Source organism: Mus caroli, unplaced genomic scaffold (genome assembly GCF_978045245.1).
Source record: "Mus caroli unplaced genomic scaffold, Mus_caroli_1 scaffold_7, whole genome shotgun sequence".
Lineage (NCBI taxonomy): Eukaryota > Metazoa > Chordata > Mammalia > Rodentia > Muridae > Mus > Mus caroli.
The window spans coordinates 90,023,708-90,044,668 of record NW_028227262.1 but is presented as its reverse complement, the minus strand read 5'-3'; the positions used below and the strand labels follow the sequence as shown (position 1 = coordinate 90,044,668).

General features: G+C 40.7%; 2 protein-coding genes across 4 annotated transcripts in view; one reads left to right on the top strand and one right to left on the bottom strand.

Annotated features, from left to right (window-relative positions):
• Herc3 (HECT and RLD domain containing E3 ubiquitin protein ligase 3) overlaps positions 1 to 20,961 on the top strand; it is a 90,999-nt gene that overhangs the window by 60,593 nt on the left and 9,445 nt on the right. For 2 of the 3 annotated variants that reach the window (XM_029478409.2, XM_021164472.3), the window contains 2 exons: positions 2,826 to 2,892; positions 3,325 to 3,407. In XM_029478409.2, the coding sequence (XP_029334269.1) occupies positions 2,826 to 2,892; positions 3,325 to 3,407 (150 nt within the window). Of the gene's footprint in view, positions 1 to 2,825; positions 2,893 to 3,324; positions 3,408 to 11,426; positions 13,406 to 20,961 lie in introns of those variants that run through there. The other variant, XM_085840571.1, reaches the window with a different exon arrangement.
• Nap1l5 (nucleosome assembly protein 1 like 5) lies at positions 14,671 to 16,552 on the bottom strand. The gene is made up of 2 exons (XM_029478410.2): positions 15,910 to 16,552; positions 14,671 to 15,668 (listed from the first exon to the last, which is right to left on the bottom strand). Exon 1 carries the CDS (start codon positions 16,398 to 16,400, stop codon positions 15,927 to 15,929), a length of 474 nt encoding a protein of 157 aa, XP_029334270.1. The 5' UTR covers positions 16,401 to 16,552; the 3' UTR covers positions 14,671 to 15,668; positions 15,910 to 15,926.

Below are 20,961 nucleotides of genomic sequence, written 5' to 3'. Positions count from 1 at the left end.
TTCCAGATTCGTCTTGTTATAACATGAATCAGTGTTTCATTTTTCAGACTGACCGATAACATGCCATGGCACACCATTCTGTGGTCTACCATTACCATTGTATGATAGCCCACTGTGTAATACTCCTTTGTACACATACATCATATTTTGTTTCTGTATTCTTTGGTTGATGGACACTTGGAACATTTCTGCTTTGGGACTACTGTGAACAGTGTTGCTGAAAACACTTATATACAAGTTTTTGTGTGGGCATAAACTTTTGTTACTTTGATGTATGCCTAGCAATGGAATTACTGATTCATATACTGATTCCATATTTAGCTTTTAGAGAAGCTGTCAGAATGTTTTTCAAAGTAGTCAAGCCATGTTTTTATGCTACTGTAATTTTTTTGCGTCTTAAGAGACCCCTTTTCTTGAGTCTCTTGTGTTGATTTTGGGCAGCAAACACACACACAGCTGACTTCAGAGGGAGGGAGCGGCTTCTTTTTATGGGGTGAGGTGCTGGTTTAAGTTGGAACAGGGGCTGGCAGTGTAGTTAAGTGGCACCATGCTTGTCTAGCATCCCAGGGTCTCAGAGGTTTCAGTGCAGCACCATAAAGCCGTAAACCTACCTGCCACAGTAGTGAACATCTGTAGTCCCAGAGCGCAGGAGGCAGAGGCAAGAGAACCAGGAGCTCAAAACTGACTTCCATTTCACAACTGCTTCAAAGCAATACTCTATCTCAGAAAATAGGGTATTTACAGAGCTTGCGGGTATAGGCTAGGTCTAGCCCCTAATGCCAGAAAAACAACAAAAACCAAACCAAACCAAACCAAAACAAAACAAAAAACCCATTACTTAGAGGTGAAAGGAGAAGTTTCTAAGATACCTTTGAGAAATGAGACTGCCATACTTACATAGGATACCAAGAACTCAGGAAGAGTGGGGTGGGAGCATCAAGAAACTTAAAATATGAAAAAAAAAGCGGAGAAGACAGAGGCTGGATTTATTTTGGCTGCTAAAGAAAAAGCTGTAGTAAGAGATGTGGCTGCCCTTTGCTTTGCAGCCGTCTGAGAAGTAGCTATTTTGAGGTATGGTTTTGGCTGGCCACCTGGTGACAGACTCAGGTTCTGTGGAAGGAACTTTTCCCTCAGGTGGCTCATTGGCTCGCTTTCTCTGCCGTCCTCCCTAGCTGCTGATTTGTCCCATCATATTGACACTATCTCACAAGGCTTTATGCCTAATTTGTGGGGAGGGGCAGAAGGGAGTAGGGCACAGCAGGTATGACATGCAGAGCTTGCCTGATCACTTCCGAGGCAAGGCTGGCATGGGGCATTTTAAGTTGTTTTCCTCAGAAGCCTGGCATGTTAATGATTTGACCCGGCAAGAGGAGAGCTGGGAGAACTGCCATGATGTAGCCTCTCTCAGTAGGAAAGATATTTCCTTTGTATACATATGTATTTATAAAAGGTAAAATTTCCCAAGTTCCTAGCTCTTTGGGTGACTGTATTTGGGGGCAACCTAGTGTAATGATGGATTGTCCTTTCAAAGGCTTTTTGGGCTGTTCTTCATTTCCAACGGCCACACTTCCAAAGCTGCTGCTCACACCTAACAAGCAGGTGCTGTCTGATTCTACAGTGCCTTTTTTTGATGTATTCATTTGTGAATAATGTTTGTGTGGATCTTAACTATGGAACCTTACAACTGTGGTTTATGCATTTGAGTGTTGATGCTTTTGAAAGCCTCTATTATTGTGTTTTGAAGTGGTTTCATAAATACAATCTTGTGTTACATTTCTCAAATTCTCCTTCAAGAGTGAAAGCAACTGCTTTCAGTGACTTTTCTGTTTGTTTGTTTCTTTGTTTGTGGGGGTTGTTTCGTTCCTTATCATTTTTAGGGCTCTGTATTGAACCAGGAACTGTTGTGTGCTGATTGAGCCACACCCACCACTCCTAAAAAATTATCAAAATTGGTTTCACTGGAATTGTATTTGGAATATTGGATGCTCAGGATTTTAGACAGCACGGATTCTGACGTTTGAGGGGTTCAGTATTTGGAATTGTGGTTTAGGTGATTAGCTCCTTGCCCACCCTTAAGATTCCTGTCTGGATGAGATGACTGTATGGATAGCTTTTCTTTTGTTGTGATATGAAGTCATGAATAACTTTCTGGGCTTCCAGTTTCAGAGGGCTAGGAGTTCGTCGTTAACAGGGAAGCACCACAGCAGTTTGCAGACGCGGTGGCAGGAACAGCCGGGAACATATTTCTCAACCCTCAATCTGGAAACAGACAGAGCAGACTGGAAATGAGAGTGGTTTTGAGACTTCAAAGCTCCCCTAGTGACACTTCCTCCAGAAGGACACACCTTCTAAACCTACCCAAACAGAGCCACCAAGTGAGGACCAAGTATTCAAATACAGGAGCCTATGAGAGTCAGTCTAATTTATAACACCACAGTGACTTTGTGACCTTTGTTTGTTTGTTTGTTTGTTTAATGGTGTTAGGATAATTCTCAGAGTAATGCCACTTTATGGGGCCCTTAGAGTACCCTGTTCTTATGTATATATGTATACACTAAGCAAGGCTAAGGAAGGGCAAACACCAGTGTGTCCGGCAAATCCATCTTGATTTCATGGTCAGTGTAGGACTATGTGTCAGGAAGGAAGTGAGTCAGCCTGTTGCTTTAGTTCTCTAAGGTTTAAGTACATAGCTTTCTGTCTTCCGAATTTATATTCACTGTAGACTTTTCTTTTTTAGTTTCCTTGGCAAATAGTCTGGACCTAAATGAGGCAGAGGCACGATTGCAACATTTAACTTACGTCTTTTCCTCTTCTTCTGTGACTAGGAGTCTTCAAGAGCTTCTAGATTACCCTGGCGAAGACATCGAGGAGACCTTTTGCCTCAACTTCACGGTACGCACTCCTGTATTTATGACGGTGGCTGTTCTTCGAGGTGATGGCAAGTCATGATTAACATTAGATTTCCAACAAAACAGCCAGGCCAGAGACTTTCAGTCAGCATATCTTGAGTTTAGTAAATGCATTGCAGAGAGGAACCTGTTTATCTGTGCACTTAGGAAAAACTGCCAGGATATTTGGTCTTCATTGTTTTTGACATTTCTACAGCTCATGTCACTCTCTTCTTGATTCCACTACTACATGGCTTAAAATGTTTTTATGATGTTGGTATTTTCTGACTCAGATTTTTATCTTACCCCTAATTTCCAGTAAACACGGTTACTAACTTATGTTTATTCTTAATTTCTCCTGAGTCATTTGGGTTCTAGAAAGGCAAATGTTAGTTAACAAAAAATGAAAACACATCTTTTTCTGCTTTGAATGAAGGTGTGCCGAGAAAGCTATGGGGTGATAGAACAGAAGAAGTTGATACCCGGGGGAGACAAAGTGGCCGTGTGCAAAGACAACAGGTTAGTCCTGACCTTGGGCTGCTGAAGATGTGGGGTGTTTTATTTTCCCGAAGTTTGATGTATTACTCTAGGATTAAAATTATATTTTAATTTCTCTACAGAGAAGGGGAGGGCAATAGAACAAGAACTTGAAGATTATAGGGAATGTTTAATAGCATAGAATTTAGTGGGTAGCTCATTTATCTACAGGTCTGCATCCTTTTGGCTTTGAAGCTGAGTAACTCATTAAGTCACATAAACTGCTTTCAGATATCTCATCTATAAAGCAAAGATGATAAAAATCACCCTTCCTATCTTATGGGATAGTTGTGTGGATACAGTAAAATATAGGGAGGTATTTTGAATGAAGGTATTTGAATTAAAAAAAAAAACAAATGAACAGCATAGGGTGTCTCCTATCTAACGGAATGCCTAGTGCTGAAATATTATATCAACATGTACTGACTCCGTACTTTCAGTGTGTGTGTGGAAGGAGAAGCTGACTCAGAGCCCTTGCTGCTATACTTTCACAACTAATTACTTTCCAACTCTGAAAGTTGTCAGGATTTCCTCCTCACAGTAAACAAGCAATTAACTCCATTCCAGACAGCAGCTCCGTGCTCATTAGCCCAGCTCAGTTGTGATCTGCACTGTTGTGATAATGAGACTTTTTTTTTATCACAGTTACTTCAAATAACCTGAGAAAAATAACCTAAAGAATAAAGGTTTTGACTCACAGTCAAACATGAGCCGGTGGAGCATTGTGGTAGCAAGTTATGGTACAGGAAAGCTGCCTCTTCCATGGGAGACAGACATGAAGAGAGGCTGTAAGAGTTCAGGAGCAAGATGCATCCTTCAATAATGAGACCTAGTGGCCTTCTTCTTCCGTTAGGGCCACCTCCTCACAGCCCCATCATTATGAACTCTTTAAAGGATAAACCCATTGGTAAAGCTGGTACTGTTGTGATCTATCTCTTAATAACACCACAAGTTAGGGACTGAGCTTCAACATATGTGCCTTTTGAAGTATAATTCATATTCAGATATGTCTGTCTGAAGATTTAGTCATCTTGGGACTTAGTCCTCAAAGATAATATCTTTATAGGCCCACCCCAATCCTTGGCTTTCTTTACCTGTGCTTCTGAGTGACTGGCCTATAAATGGGCTTTCCTATATGCCCACCCTTCCCATATAGATTAATTTGTTTGAGTCACAGAACTCAGAGATACTAATGAAGAGACACACACGTTGAAGTATAGGAAAATGAGCTTTTTTTGATTTGTCTCTTGGCCACCTTCCAGGAATTTGTCTCCAAATCCTGTCTGGTTTGGGTTTTATAGAGACTTGCTTAGTGTATGGAATCCTAATAGAGTGTATGGGGAAACCCAGCAGGGTTTACTTGAATGGTTCTCTGACTGTATTGCATTCTTAGTGTGTATCAGAATTCCCTCTGAAATGAATATCTTATCTAGATAGCCAGGTAAGTCAGAGTACAGCAGAGACGATAACCCAGGACCTTAAGGCAAAACAAAACAACACATATACCCACACATCCCAGAAAGTCTCAGTGGCAACTCACTGTTTTTAAGGTGAGATTTGTAATTCAGGTTTGAAGATTTAGCTGAATTTTCAAGATGAATCTCAGTCCCTGGGTTATCTTGTTAGAGGAAGGTAAATATTTGGCTTTGTTTAGTTTTACGTTGCACTGTGATAATCCACATTCATTTACTTCACAAACACTGAATGTTTGCTGTGCACCCATCATGTTGCAGACTGTAGGAGATAACTAGTTTCTATCCTTCGATCTGTGAGTTGAGAATGGACACAGATATGTAACAGATCACAGTGCATGTTATGTGCTTCCATGGAAGTAGGAGAGAAGCAACACACTTGTAAGGCACTTAGGAGTGTCAGTGTTGGGGCATATTTTAGGCTAGTGCATATGTGAGTCAGAATGGTCAGGGTTGATAGAGGATAGAGACTTGAGAATTTGTGAGTGGATTAGGGGATGATAGGTGTAGGAGTTCTAGAGTGAAGACTGTCAGGGCTTGGATCAAAAGATAACTAGCCTCAGTTTAGAGAGATAGTTTTAATGACCTTATAGAGGTCATTAAGACCTGAGAGGCACTGAGACCTGAGAGGAGGCCATTGAGCTGGCTCAGATAAAGAATGGCAAGGGCCAGGGTGGAAGTTGTAGAAATATCAAGTTGAATATGTGAATGGCACCATCAGTAGGTGTCTGATTAAATATGAGCAAGGCTGGAATTGGGAACCTTGCCACGGTTTCTAATTCGGGTAGCTGTATAATAGGTAACAGACTATAAATAAAGGTGGTTCATTGAGGGAAGTTCCGTTTTGAATCTGTTACTTTGGCTGGCTGGCTGATAATACGCAGGCAGTTACTTAAAGCAGGAATTTGACATGAGTCTCAGGAAAGAAGCCTCATTAGAAATCTTTGGTTCTGCCTGCCAGCCTCAATTGACAGTGAGTTTGAAGTCACTTAAAGTGGGAAATTGATAGAAATGTTAAAAGAATAAGGAAAACATACTTTCTTAGGAGGACCTGTATAATTCGATTGCAAGGCAAGCCACTGTGATGAGAATTAGAGCATTGTTGCCACCCGGATTGGCTAGCAGTAAATCTTGTGTGAGAAGAGCAAGGGATCTGAGGGATGAGAAAATGCTTTTCTCTGAGGAGGAAGGCTGTGAGTGAGGGAAGCTGGACACACACAGGGAAGCTGGGCTTCAATTAAGCTGAGAATAAAATTGTAGAATCACAAGATTGTATTTGTAGCTATTGACGCTACCCAAACCCATAGCTCTCACTTCAAAGAGAATCAGAGATGGCTTATTCTAGAGCCAAATTTAAGTGACTGTGGCCTAGAACCATGGTACTAGGTTATCGCAGATTCCATGTTTCCGTGCGAGGCAGTTTCATGCGGTTGTACTGCAGCAGAACAAGGAAGGCCATAAGCAGAGGCAGCTTTAAAACCCAGTGGTGCAAAGCTCAGGCCCTGTGCCTGCAGTACTCCAGCCTCTCCATATTACTGCAGTTAGAACAGAGAGTCTTTGCAGGCACAGCTGTTTTGAAGATTCTTGGTGCATGTCTTTAATCCCAGCACTCGGGAAGCAGAGGCAGGAGGATTTCTGAGTTCGAGGCCAGCCTGGTCTACAAAGTGAGTTCCAGGACAGCCAGGGCTATACGGAGAAACCCTGTCTCAAAAAACCAGAAAGAATGAAAGAAAGAGAGAGAGAGAGAGAGAGAGAGAGAGAGAGAGAGAGAGGAGAGAGAGAGGAAGGAAGGAAGGAAGGAAGGAAGGAAGGAAGGAAGGAAGGAAGGAAGGAAGGAAGGAAGGAAAGTTAGTTCTTGTTTACATAAGAAATCTGGAGAATTTTAATTTTTAACCTGACTTCAGGCTTTAGTTTTCTTAATCTAAATAATTGTGAAGCAGCTGTCAGAGAACCTGTGAACTTCCTTCTGTCCAAGCGATCGACCTTTATTTCCTTCCACAAGCCTTCCCTTGAAAAGAGAAAAAAATGATAGAAAAATCAATAGGCTTATTTTTTTTATTGTTTGGCATTTTTACAAAACAGCTAGAAGCTAATGCAGATTTGAAAATCTTTTTTAACCCAAAATATTTTGGATCAAACACTCTAGGTTTCTGTTTTCAGACTTGTAGATATTTGCATAGATTTCAGCAGCTGAGTACCTCTAATCTAGAAATACAAAATCAGGGGCATGATAAGCAAACTATTGTATTGAAGAAGTTTCAGGTACGGGAACAATTTGACTTCAGGTTTCTAGATTAGAGTTCACTTTGCATGGTATCCTATAAACACACCGTGACTTTATTTTTATTTTTTAATAATATAAACCTTCCAGTCAATCTAGGATGTTGTCTTTGGAAAGTATTTCTCCTGCCACCAGAATGTTGAGTACCTAGAAAAAAAAAATGACTTTAGATGATAAAGTTACTTGGTGTCTTTGCTGTTGTTCTATTGCTATGTATGAGCATGACCATGATGACTCGTATAAAAGAAATCATTTAACTGGGGGCTTGCTTACAGTTCCAGAGTGTTAGTCATGATCATTATGTGGCAGGAAGCAGTCACAGCCCTGGGTCTGTAGTTTGAGAGCCTTACATCTTGATCTGTATCCAGTAGACAGGGGTGGGAGGCGGGCGGGAATGTATGTCTGAGCCTGGTGGCTTGGCCTTTTAAAACTTCCAAACCCATGCCCAGTGACACATTTCCTCCAACGACCCTACACCTCCCAATCCTTCCACTTGGTTCCACTTACTGGGAACTTACTGGGAACCAAGCGTTTGAACAGCCTATGGGTGTCATTGTCATTCAAACCATCATGCTTGGCTGTGGAAGTCTAGTCTTGACTCAGATGATTTTGCAAAGTGTGGACACTTTGCCCCTCCTTAAAATTGGGAACAAAACACCTGTGGAAGGAGTTACAGACACAAAATTTGGAGCTGTGACGAAAGGATGGACCATCTAGTTAGTGATTGCCATATCCGGGGATCCATCCCATAATCAGCTTCCAAACGCTGACACCATTGCATACACTCGCAAGATTTTGCTGAAAGGACCCTGATATAGCTGTCTCTTGTGAGACTATGCCGGAGTCTAGCAAACACAGAAGTGGATGCTCACAGTCAGCTATTGGATGGATCACAGGGCCCCCAATGGAGGAGCTAGAGAAAGTACCCAAGGAGCTAAAGAGATCTGCAACCCTGTAGGTGCAACATTATGAACTAACCAGTACCCCGGAGCTGTTGTCTCTAGCTGCATATGTATCAAAAGATGGCCTAGTCGGCCATCACTGGAAAGAGAGGCCCATTGGACTTTCAAACTTTATATGCCCCAGTACAGGGGAACGCCAGGGCCAAAAAGGGGGAGTGGGTGAGTAGGGGAGTGGGGGGTGGGTATGGGGGACTTTTGGGATAGCATTGGAAATGTAAATGAGGAAAATACCTAATAAAAAAAAAAAAAGAAAAATCACAAAAAAAAAAAAAAATCTTCATTGGATAAGGGACCAAAAAAGCAGGTCCTTCATCCATGTAACATTGGTATAAAAATTAGCATTATAAATAGCTTATACTTAGGATATTTTCATTTGTAAGAACAGGCTTATTTGTGGCAAATTTATAAAGCACATCTTTCTTACAATTTGTTTCCAATTATTCTTTACTCCTAATTTTGGTCACTGCGTCATAACAGATGGATGTGCATATGTAGATACAGATACAGCTATATGACATATGGTGACATTTTGGTCTGTGACCAAATGCAGGAATCACACCTACAGAACAGAATACATGAGAGTAAACAAGTATGTCACTGGGTTTTATACTTGTCATTACTCTACTTTCTATAATTATTTTAGAGTGTTGTTGACATACAAAAAAAAAAAAAAAAAAAAACCATGGCTCTCACCCCAAAAGGGTTTATTATAGAGCCAGTGAGTGACCAGTTTATGGTAAGCATGGAGTTCATTATACCAGGTTCCATGTTTCAATCAGGAAGTTAAAAAAATCCATTAGTGGAAACCTCAGAAAGACAGGTTACAGCAAGATGGGGGAATATCTTCTATCGGCTTCAGATGCTGCCTGATGGCTTCTGTCTGCTAAGTTAATACATTCCAACGGTTTTCTTCTGTTGTTAATCATAGAATGGCTTACGGGTTAAATCTAATCCAAGATAAACTGTAATTAGGCAATGGACTTATTCTAACCTCACCAGACCACTGAAGCTCAAATCAGTAGTTCATATTTGCAGGTACAGCTTCTTTCTGGGAATTCTCATTCTCTGTCATACTGGCAGCCATGTCCAGCATCAGATGTGTGTCTGTCTGTGTAAGGACAGACATTGAAGGTCACAGAGTGATGAAATAACTTAGTGTGTTTCATACAGGGCATCCTCAATGCATGGCTAGATAGCCTTTAGTCTTTCATAAGATGTCTTACTATTTGTATTAATTTGGTCTTAGACAAGTGTGTGTGTGTGTGTGTGTGTGTGTGTGTGTGTGTGTGATTTGTTGGAAATTAACACTGGGGTAGACAACAGCATGTGAAGGTGTTGGAATATCTCATGCTCTGGTTAGTCTTCACAGGGTCATGTGTGCTCTTGAAAGGGAAAAGCAACCCAGGTCAGGACAGGCAGTTTGCAGTGTAGTCAGTGGTTGCGACAATTTTAGGCTCTTAGGAATCTTTTTCATACTGTTATTAAATTATTTCTCTCACGCTTTCCTTATTTAGCAGACATTTCTCTGAATCAAGTTCAGTTGAGTCAACAATTGCAAGATAAACTGTGTGGGAATACTGAAATAAAACCGTTTAATTAGGGAGATAAGCTGTTCTCACATGCCACTGTAACTAGGCTCGGGAAAGCTTAATAGCTGTACTTTAATGTGAAGACAGAGAGGATACATTAATCAGATCCTCCCTGGATCTGTTACAGACCTGGATGCTAAGCCTCCCAACACTTGGACACTGGGAAATGGAAAAGGGACACACACACATGAAAAGGTGTGTTGTGGGGTGATGGATAAGCCTGAGTTGTTCAGGCAAAGAGGAGTAGGGCACTGTTGGGAGAAGTTTGCCTTGTACTGCTTACTCAGCTTAGGTGGGGGATTTGACTCTAAAAATCTTGGAGCATTAGAGAAGGTAGGCTTCTGCTTGTGGGTGCTAAGAAATCACTGCTGTTCTGTAAGCAGAGCCACTATTTACAGAAGTGGGTCCAGGGTATAGTGTTTACTTTGCCTTTTTATCTTCTCCACTGTTTGATTTTGTTGTTGGCATATGCACTCTCATGAGCATTGCTGAACCCCTGAGTGCTCACTTGCCAGCGATCCTCGCCCTTGGGAGCAAACTTGACTGGCAGTCTTCGAACCCAGTTTATTTCTTTCATTGTTCCATAGGCTGAGGACTCAAGTTTCAACACCCCGGTGACCCCTCTCAGGCGTCAATTGTGAGCCTTAGGTTGCTTAACCTTGGCTTCTGACTGACTGGCTTGTAAATTAGAATGCCCACAACCACTGCCTTCAGTTCTATGGTATGCTTCAAATGCTCACAAATTTCAGGGAGAGATAGTTGCCTCTACTGATTTGTTGTAAAAGATGTTATACAGGCTACGTGAGAAGATGCCTCAAGAGGTAAGGTATGGAAGAAGCATGTGTCCCTCAGGTTGCAGCTCTCTCTAGGAACTCCCGTTGTGTTCAACCGTCCAGTAGCTATTGAAACTCTATCCTTTTGGGATCTAACAGACAGTTCATTGTATAGGCATGGAAGCCTAATCAATTGTGTGGAAGTTTTAGTGGATAAGAGGGTGCAATCCAATGCTAGTGCACTTAGTAGGGCAACACAATGAGGCCCATTCAGGTTTTTTTGTGGACTATGTAGAATTTCTTCATCTAGAGTATAAGGCAGAACTCCTTGAAATGGACTTGTGACCTTTTATAGGACAAGGTTAGTTAAAGAATTATGAATTGTTGCTTCTCTCTCTGTCTCACTCTCTCTCTCTCTTTGTGTGTGTGTGTGTGTGTGTGTGTGTGTGTTGAACATGAAACCCTGGGCTCTGTCAATAGTAAGATATTTGGATGAAAGTACCAGGGGAATACAAATTCCATTCAAATGAGTTACATGTATCCAAAGACAAGAACGTCTGTGGCTATTTACGGGTGTCTACCAAGTCTCTCCATAGTGGTAGCCACATCTGGATGAAACTGTACAGTGTCACTTCTGGGATCATTTTTTTTTCTATTCTATAGCATGTGTTATTACCACTAATGGAAAAACAAAGACCTCAAGTTGATGCAGTTAAATTCCAGCTGTGTTCTAAAGGGCATTTAAAATCTAAAGGAAGGACCTAAGTATGGAGCTGTGGCTCTCAGTGACCTCTCTTGTACCTCATGGGCATCGGTGAGGGCTGCAGTCTTTAAGGGCCAGGTTCTGTTTGAAGTAAATTGTTACAGGAACAAAAAATAACGAAAACAGCAGTCTTACTTCTGGACTGCTTCCTGTGTTCCCAGCACACTCCTAAAGACGACGTGTAAACTTTCTCACTTGGCAGATGATGAAATTGAGACAGAATTATATCATTTGGCCAGCTACACAGCTAGAAGAAAAGGACTTGACTCAGGGCCTGTGCCCCAGGAGTTGTACCCTTCCACTGGGAGCTCCCAGGGGAGCTTGAGAGTTCCTGTTCTCTCCTCCAGGGAAAGAAAGTGACTGAACAATTCACTGTTTCTCCTTTCAGGTAGACTGCATAATTGCCTAAGAAGAGAAAGCTGGTATAGTTAGAAGCATACTATAAATGTATGAAATTGAATGTCTGAACATTGAACTAGGGAATACAGTGCATATGTAGCCTTTAGGATGAGATAAAACCCTCATGAGCATGTTGTGGCACATGCCTTTGATCCCAGTGCTGGAGAGGTAGAGTGTAGTAAATCTTCGTGAGTTTGAGGCCAGCCTACATAAGTGAGTTCCAAGACAGGGCCTGAGCTATATAATGAGAACCTGTCTAGAAAAAAATAAAAGCAATCAGTCAGTCAAACAAAACAACAACCACTGCCTCATGGATATGTGTGATACTGTATAGTCTACTATGTAAATGTGTTTTATTTGGATATTTGGTCTGTTTGTATGTTCTTTTTGTACTACCTTTTCTCTCCTTTTAGCCCTGCCCCATTTTTTATTAAAAGTGTTACAAGCATCTTTTGTGTATGTATGTGTGTATATATATGTATATATGTATATATGTATATATATATGTATATATATATATATAAGATTATTTTTGCCTTTAAAAAGTGCATTTTTAAGGATCAAATTCCAAGGATAAATGTAAAATTATGGCATTTTGAGTCTGCTGACAAATATTTTTGCTGGGTTGATTTTATTAATGAATTGTACCAGGTTATTCATCTTTAATGGTGTATAAGAATACCTATTTCACTCTGTCCTCACAGTATCTTCAAAATATTTGCATTTGTTTCATATATAAGATACTTTAAAGAGTCTTCACAGCATTGATTTGTTCTAATGCTGTGCTAACAGTGTTTGCATCTTACTATAAACATCTGAAATTGCTGCTTTAAAAAAATGGTGTGTTTATGTTATATAAATTTCAGCTGAAAAACTAACATTTGTTTCTATGTATGTGCATTTGTTTACATGTATGTGTGTGCGTGTGTGTGACCCTACAGACAGGCACAGCTGCAGCACCAAGCTTACACTGTGAGCCTTGAAGGGCTGCAGCTTCCTGTGTCACACACTGTAATCGTGCACTGAATGGATAATGTGTGCTGCTGGCTGGTTACATCGTGTTGCTGGGTTTGGCCTGTCAAGGGTTAAAATGGTTTCCTGCAAAGCAGTATTTTACTTGCCTGGAGGAGATGGTGTCCTGCGGACATTACTGTGCAGCTGTGACGCACTTTCAAATAAGCAGCTCAGGAGACACCGGTTTAGGATCCGCTCAGTGAGGAAGTGAATTCACCTCCATCCTAAACATTCCTGATGTGCATGTATATACAATATAGTATGCAGAACATTATAAAATAGTGCCTGCCAGCCAGAGCACATAGCCGTGACATGTATGTCTCCAGCCTTGCCAGAGCCCCGCTTCACTTTGTTCTGGCCATAGCAACATGTTTCCCTCCCCAGCATTTCTTCTTTTGGAGATAATCAGCAGGGGTTCTTTATGTAAATCTGTACTAACTATATTTTAATTTTATGTAAACCTCTGCCAGTTTTATTTTCATTTTATTTTAGTAGTCTAAAACAGTACTAATTTTCATGTGATTTGTCAAACTATTAAGACCATTAACTTTCTGTTGTCTATATCTGTTACAGCTATAATTCAGAGCACTTGTTTGCATTTGAAATGAGTGTGAATACTCCAAATTTGATTGTTTTCTAATTTTTTGTCTTGTCATGTCTGTTTATTTCTTTTGGCTGTATGTGTTCCAATCTCAACCTGTTTGTATCTAACAATTGATAAATATTTTATGTATTTTCTTCATTAAAAATGTTTCCTTGAGTCAAACTCTTAACTTGTCTCTGAATTATTGAAAGTTGTCTTAGCTGTTCTTATGGATGAACAGTATAGAAGTTGTATTACATTCCAGATTCCACGAGAGCTTTGAATTGAATTGTGATAAATAATCAATTTTGGAAGAATTTATGTTTTGTGATATTCTTATAAATCAGGGATTTTTTTGTGAAATCCCATATTTTTGTATACATTATACACATTTTTATTATAGGCTAGTTTATGTTTATGTATATATATAGTATTTCTAGTATAAAACAAATCTTTCTTTTATATATTAATGCCTTGAGTGTTGATTTTTATATATTTGACAACCAATCAATTCATCAAATTTGTATCTAATTGTTTTCAAGTTTATTCTTTTGGGTTTGCTATATCTAATAATCATATACCTATAAAATAAATTTCCAAGTATTTAGACCTTATATTTATACTTAGTTATTTTTTAATTCTTACTAGACCTAGAGAAATATTAAATGATAGTCCCTCTATTTCTGAAGATTAGTGAATGTTAATTTTCATTACCTTTTTTCTTATTAAAATAATGATTATGATGATCAATTATATATATATATATACATATGTATATATATATATATGTATATATAAAAAATATACACCTTCAGTTGTATTGGTCTTGCCACAAGGAAGATTACCACTACCTTAGAGTTGTTCAGAGCCATCTGTTGTCATTGGCAACAGGTTAGCACTGCCCCCCTTCCCCAATGTCATCAGATTTTGCTGCAGTGTGATTAACCCTTGCAGCAAATGGAAAAGAATGGCGTCTGATTTTTTTTTGGTTTGTTTGTGCGTGTGTGTGTGTGTGTGTGTGTGTGTGTGCATTCATATTGTCACATTAAAATCTTACCTTGTCTAAGAGGAAATTAAAACCGGGCTTTATATGAAGGAAACCAAAACAAAATAGTTTTTGAATGTCCTATATTTCTAAATTACAAGCCATATTCTTTCCTGATAACAAGGAATCACCAAGTTAGAAATTAATAATGCTACCATTTTCTCTTGCGTAGCAGGGGAGGAAGGGAGTTGAATTTTCTATCTGGGTCTTTTGTCTTTATTATAACAATAATAGCTGGAAATTATTCCTAGGTGTCAGACGCTGCTGCGTGGGCTGTAAGCGTAGTAACTCACTTTCTCTTCATAATAACTGCGAGGAAGGGACTGTTCCCACCCAGATTTATAGATGACAGTACAGGCAGTCAGAATAACAAGGATTTTTTTATTTTTGAAAATACTGTTTTGTTAACACCACAGTGGTAAACAACTTTGAGTTTGTGTTTCTTTACAGAACATTGGTTCACAGACAATTCAAAACCCACAAAGAAGCTAGAGGCCTTTACATTAAATGTCTTTTTCCTTCCTTTATGCCCTTCTGTCCTCAAGCAATAAAATTTGATTTTGCACCATTTAATAAGTCACATTTACATAGCAAAATAATGAAGGCACAGCTAATACAAGCAAACTTAAACCCTTTCTATTTCTGAGCTGGGGTTGGGGGTACACACTTGGGTTTTTTCTTCAAGTATATACTTTTTCCAAACATTAGCTTCATTGAGGAGTTCTGATGGTTTTCACAGCTACTTGCTAAAAGCTACAGGACAAAAAGACTTCACAAAGGTCAAACTAGGCAACACTGGATACACATGCTTTACAGAATTGCTACATTCTACATCTCTTCAAGTAAATTATATTTCTAAAATGCTATAAGGTAATTTAACACTTTAAAACATTTGGGGGTAATTTTTTACGATTTTGTAAACAAACACTACCAAGAAAACAGGTAACATGAGACCATAACAGATGAACACGTGTTGACAATATTATACATGGAATACACCCTCATCATTGAAACCATGTTCTTTCTGTAAATGCAAATATTTAAAACATTTTTTCACAACTTGAAATGGCAGTTTTCCTAGCCACATAATCAGTAAATGCTGTCAGTCCAGGCTTACTCCATACCAAGGCTCCTCTGGAGTGTAAAGCTAATGTCTGGGTTTGTAAAAGCAAAAGTCTTAAAGATGACGTCGTTCCTGGGTTCCTTTTTCTCTGCGCTGGAAAATGTAAAGAAACTGAAGAATTAAGCATTGAGAAGAGTTCTGTCTTAGCTTGGATGTTCCGGTGTAGTGTGATGAATGGATTTCAACGTGTGACGCACTTTAATTCCCATCTAACTGACAACCTTTCAACAGTCTCAAGTCTAGTTCTCACAGAAGAGCAGGGAGAAAAAAAAAGTTTAATTAGGCTTTTTTTCCTAAAAAACGTCTTTTAGCATCTGTTTTACACAAATAAAAGTCAGATTAGAAACGGGCTAGCCAGAATCTACTTGATTCAATTTAATTTTAGGAATGTCAGAATAGATTCACATTTTATTTTGGGCAAATCCTGAGCCTTTTAAAGTCTGCCGACATTGGAAATAAAAGGGGCAGGGGATTTATCACCTGTCAGCTTGCTGTGCTCACTTCTTGGCGGAGTTGGGACCTCCAGTTGCGCCAGCTGCAGCCTCTTCTTCCTCTTCCTCCTCCTCCTCCTCGTCCTCTTCCTCGTCGTCTTCATCGTCCTCTCCGTCCAGGGTCCACGCGCAGCCCTCCATCTCTCCGGTGAGCTCCTGGATCTTGGCGAGTAGGGGCTTGTAGATATCGTTGTACTTCTTCTCCAGAGCCTGGAATTCCTTGTCAAACTTGGCCTCGATCTTATCGCAGCGCTTCTGCAGCTTTTTGAGCGCCAGAACCCGGCATTTCACGGAATTGGGCAAGCTCTCCATAAAGTCTTTTTTTGGCTTGGGCGCATTCTCCGCGGGAGCCTGGGGCTCCTCAGCCGCGGGAGCAGCGGCACTGTCACCGGTCGCGGCATCTTCGCCACCCTGGGCGCCTTCCATTACCTCGTCCTCGGCGCGGCTCTCAGCGGGTCCCTGCTTCTCGGGGTCGGCCATGGCTACTGCTCGGTTCAGCTGGGCTTGTTTGCCGCAGTGGTCTGGTGGTTGCGCAGTCTGCAATAGAGCTGGTCCAGAGAAGTCCTGCAGCTGTGATTGCGGCTGGTCCAGAGTGCGTCTGAAGATGCGGCAAACGCTGACGGCTGTGGTGACGTCCGCGCGGCCGCTTCGCGGCTCGCGGCAAGCGAATGGCTGCTCACTATCAGCTGATGGTTGTGCGCACACACTGCACCAAATTGTTGCTATGCTGCTATCTCCGAGGTCTCTAAAACCTGCCACTTAGACACCCAGCCCTCAGCATCCGCCCCCACCCTTGCAGAACTTGCTGGAACCAGCTCGAGTATTTTTCCATACCTGTTTATACAGCCCCCAATCTGTTTACTGTGTGCTCCCCCTCCCATCTCAGCTTTCCAAATCCGCAATGCACCTGACAATCTTTGTTGAAAGTGCGCCATAGCTGATGTTAGTCAGCCTTGGTTATGGGTACATTTCCAAGCGCGGCTCTTGACTGCGTCTTAAAATTCACTTTCAGAGAACAGAAATGCAGGAGAACCATTTTCCTTTACCTTTGCAGACCCACAGAGCGTGCGTGTATCTGTGCAGACCATCTTGGGCTCTTAGAGCGAGCACAGTCAGACATCTCTGTTAAACCTATATCCTAGTGGCAAATTGTGACGGGAGGGACCTTGGAATTGATTCTGTAAGTGTTTGTGTGACAAATTTCTGCACTGTGAGCACTCTAGTAGGGTCCACACAGTTGCTTATGAAAAGAAATAAAGTGAGGGTGAACAGAAGAAAAGCAAAGCCCTAGAAGTGTTCAACCTTGTGACATTGTGAAAAGATGCTGTCATGTATAGATGTGTAGGGCCCAATTCAGTTTTGGGGGGGAGGCGCACTGCTTCCAGTTAGCAGATTAAACATGCCCATAAAGGCTGGGGAAAAGAGGTCATTTTAATACATCTTGAAATGCGTGTGTTTGATCCTACATTTCCTTAGGGACCCACAGATGCTTCTACAGTCATTTGTCACCAAACACTTCACAGTTAACCATCTGTTGTTTGAATCTGCTTGTAATTTGTATGTGAGAGCTTTGGAAAAGACCATAAACATCAAAGTCTTGTTTTCTAATAATGCAGTGATCTTTTATTTTTTTTTTAACCATATCAGCCAGAATTAGAGAGTTATTTGTTTTGTTTATTTATTTATCTATTTATTTAGCTGGTCCAGTCTAGCTTCAAACTATGTGAACTGCAGGTCCTTCCTGCCTCCTTAGAGCTTCTAGAATAAAGAGCAGGGCACAACTTTTAAGTGGTTTCTAGAGGATACCTTCATTACCTGTTTAGATCTGTCTTTCTCTGTGGTGGGTCTTGCCAGAGTTTTACGCATATGAATTCCATAAGAAATTTCTATCTTTTGGTTCTTACGTATATTAACTTAATTGTATGTAAACCATTTAGTGCTGACACGGAGTAAGCACTGAATATTTTTTAAGTAAAATTACTGTATTAAAAGCAAATATCTTTGTCCCTCTGATGAAAGAAAGTGAATATATACAAAATACATTTTTAATGTACTTCTGAGTCCTTTAGTTTTGTTTTACTTCCCCCCCTCCTGCCTTGTTCTTTTTTTCATTACATTTTTGTTTTTATTTGTTGATGGAGTGGTTGCACATTCCACAATATGAATGTCTCTCCGTTCTATCATTCCGACTATGTGCTTCTGGGAATCTCACTTAGGTCTTCAGGCTTAGGAGCAAATGGTTTATCTGCTGAGCTACCTTGCTGGACCTCTTTTAGGACTTTTACTTTTTCACTCACAAGATCCTAAAACTTAGACTAGGCTGTTAGTAAAACCTAGCATTTGGGAAGTATTTCTACAAACAAATGGGTCAGTGTAAACTCTGTGGTAATCAAGATATTGAATAGTAACTTTATTCCCCTAAAATACCCATGGGGCCTTTCCCCTACAATGCATATGATACATTGATCTATACACTGTCTTAATAATTCTATTCTCTTGTCTTGTCTCTCGAGACAGAGTTCTCTCATGCCTTTACTTTCATGCATTTGGAATTGTGAACCAAACAAGCCCTTTGACCCTTAAGTTGCTTTCATCAGGAAATTTTATCACAGCAATAGGAAAGGAAAGTAATTACAGGCAAAGGTTGGTTCTATATCGTGGCTTTTTTTGGTTAGCAGCACAATAAATATGGCAGCACAGGCATTTCTTGGACAATTTCATTTCTGCTGGATTTATTTCTCTGTAAGTCTGTTATTGGTAGATAGAAAAGCTGCTGACTTTTGTACATTGACTTGGTATATTGCTGCTCTGATGAAAGTATTTATCAGATCTCAGCCTTATTGTGACGTCTATGATATATTAAGGATAGAATCTTATTATCTGAAAATAGGGGTGCTTTGTGTCTGTCCCTTTTTATTTATAGTCCTTTCATTTGTCTCCTTGCCTTGCGCTCTGGCTGTAATTTCAGACTATATTGAATAAAGACTGGGAGCATGGACACCCCTTTTCCATGCCTGATTATTGGATAAATGCTTTCAATTTCCCCCTGTTATGCACACACTGGGTTCTCTTCTGTTGTTTTTTGTTTTCATATCATTGATCAAGTAAAGCCTCAATCTTTACCGTTTCTCTCTCTGTGTGCTACTTTTGGACTCGTCTTGTTCGTCTTGTTTCTCTGCAGTGTTAGGTCATTTATTTGAGATCTCTTAAGCTTAATGCAGGCACTTGTGGCTCTAAAGTTCCTACTTAGAGCTAGTATTGCTGTGTCTCTAAGGTTGTGGTAAGTTGTATTTTAACTTTCATTTGAACTTAAGAATTTATTAATTTTCTTGCTGATTTATTTTATAACCCCATTCTTCAGTCTCCATGAACTGGCTTAATTTCTGTAGTTTTTCTTACTGTTCATTCCCAAGTTTCTTCTATTTTCTGATGAGATACAAGAAAAATTTCAAGTTTCTTCTGTACTTATTGACTTGCTTTAGGACCTAAAATGTATTCTATTTTAGAAAAAGTTCTGCGGGTTGCTAAAAAGAATGCATATTCCACAGCTGTTGGATGCACTATTCTGTGGATGCCAATGTTAAATCCACTTGTTCAGTGGTCCACTTTAACTCTGGTGTTTCTCTGCTGATGTTTTTGGTTCTCTTTCTCTCCCTCAACCTCTTCCTCTCAAATCTTTCTCCCTCTCCCTCCCTTTCTCCCTCTCTCCCTCTCCCTTGAGCTCTCTCTCTCTCTCCCTCTCTCTCTCTCTCTCCTTCCCTCTCTTCCTCCCCCTCCTTTTCTCTCCTTCCCTCTCTCTGTCCCTTTCCCTCGCCTCCTTTTTCTCCTTTCTGCCTTTTCTTTCCTCTCTTTTCCTCTGCTCTTTTCACTAGAATCAATATATCTTTCTAATTTTTATTTTGTCTCCCATTTTTGAATTATTTATTTATTTATTTATTTATTTATTTATTTTTACTTATTCACTTTACATTCCACTCACTGCCCTCCCTCCTGGTCACCCCCTCCCACAATCCTTCCCTCTCCCTGTCCCCTTCTCCTCTAAGCAGGTGGGGCCTCCCTGATTATCCCCCAAATCTGACACTTCATGTCTCTGCAAAGCTATGTGCTTCCTCTCCCACTGAAGCCAGACAAGGCAGCCCAGCTAGAATTACATATCCCATGTACAGAGAGCAGCTTTTGGAATAGCCCCCATTCCAGTTGTTCAGGATCCACATGAAGACCAGGCTGCACATCTGCTACATATGTGCATTGAGGCCTAGGTCCAATCCATGTATATTCTTCAGTTGGTAGTTCAGCTTCTGAGAGCCCTAAGGGTCCAGTTAAATTGACTCTGTTTGTCTTCCTGTGGAGTTCCTATCCCCTTCAGGGTCCAGAACCCGCCCTCCTATTCTTCCATAGGAGTCTCCAAGCTTCATCCACTGGTTGACTGTGGGCCTCCACATCTGTCTGAGTCAGCTGCTAGGTGGAACCTCTCATAGGACAGCTATGCTAGACTCCTGTCTGTAAGCATAACAGAGTATCTATCATTAATAGTGTTAGGCATTGGTGCTTGCCCATGTGATGGGTCTCAAGTTGGGCTGGTTATTGGTTGGCCATTCCCTCAGTCTCTGCTCCATCCCCCATTTCTGCAGTTTTTTATAGACAGGATAAATTTTGGGTTGAAAGTTTTGAGGGTGGGTGCTGTGCTGCCTGGCTACAGTAGCTGGCCTCTTTAGGTTCCATATCCACAATGCTGTGAGTCACAGCTAATGTCACCTCCATTGATTCTTGGGTGCCTCCCTTATCCCAGGTCTCTGTCTTGTCCTGGGATAAGATGGGACCCCCATCTCTGTCAGTTGCAGATTTCCACTCATTCTTATAGCCATCTAGATATCTCTCCTGTCCTTCCTTCCCCTCACCTGATCCTCAACCCTCCCCCATTCTCCTTTCCATCCCCTCTCACTCCCAGTTCCCTCCTCTATCTGCCTCTTATGGCTATTTCATTCTCCATTCTAAGTGAGATTCAAGCATCCTTGCTTATTCAAAAAGCTAAGCAAGCATC

Bases quoted from the DNA above. Each gene is read 5' to 3' on its own strand.
- Nap1l5 (XM_029478410.2), bottom strand. From the start codon at position 16,400: ATGGCCGACCCCGAGAAGCAGGGACCCGCTGAGAGCCGCGCCGAGGAC.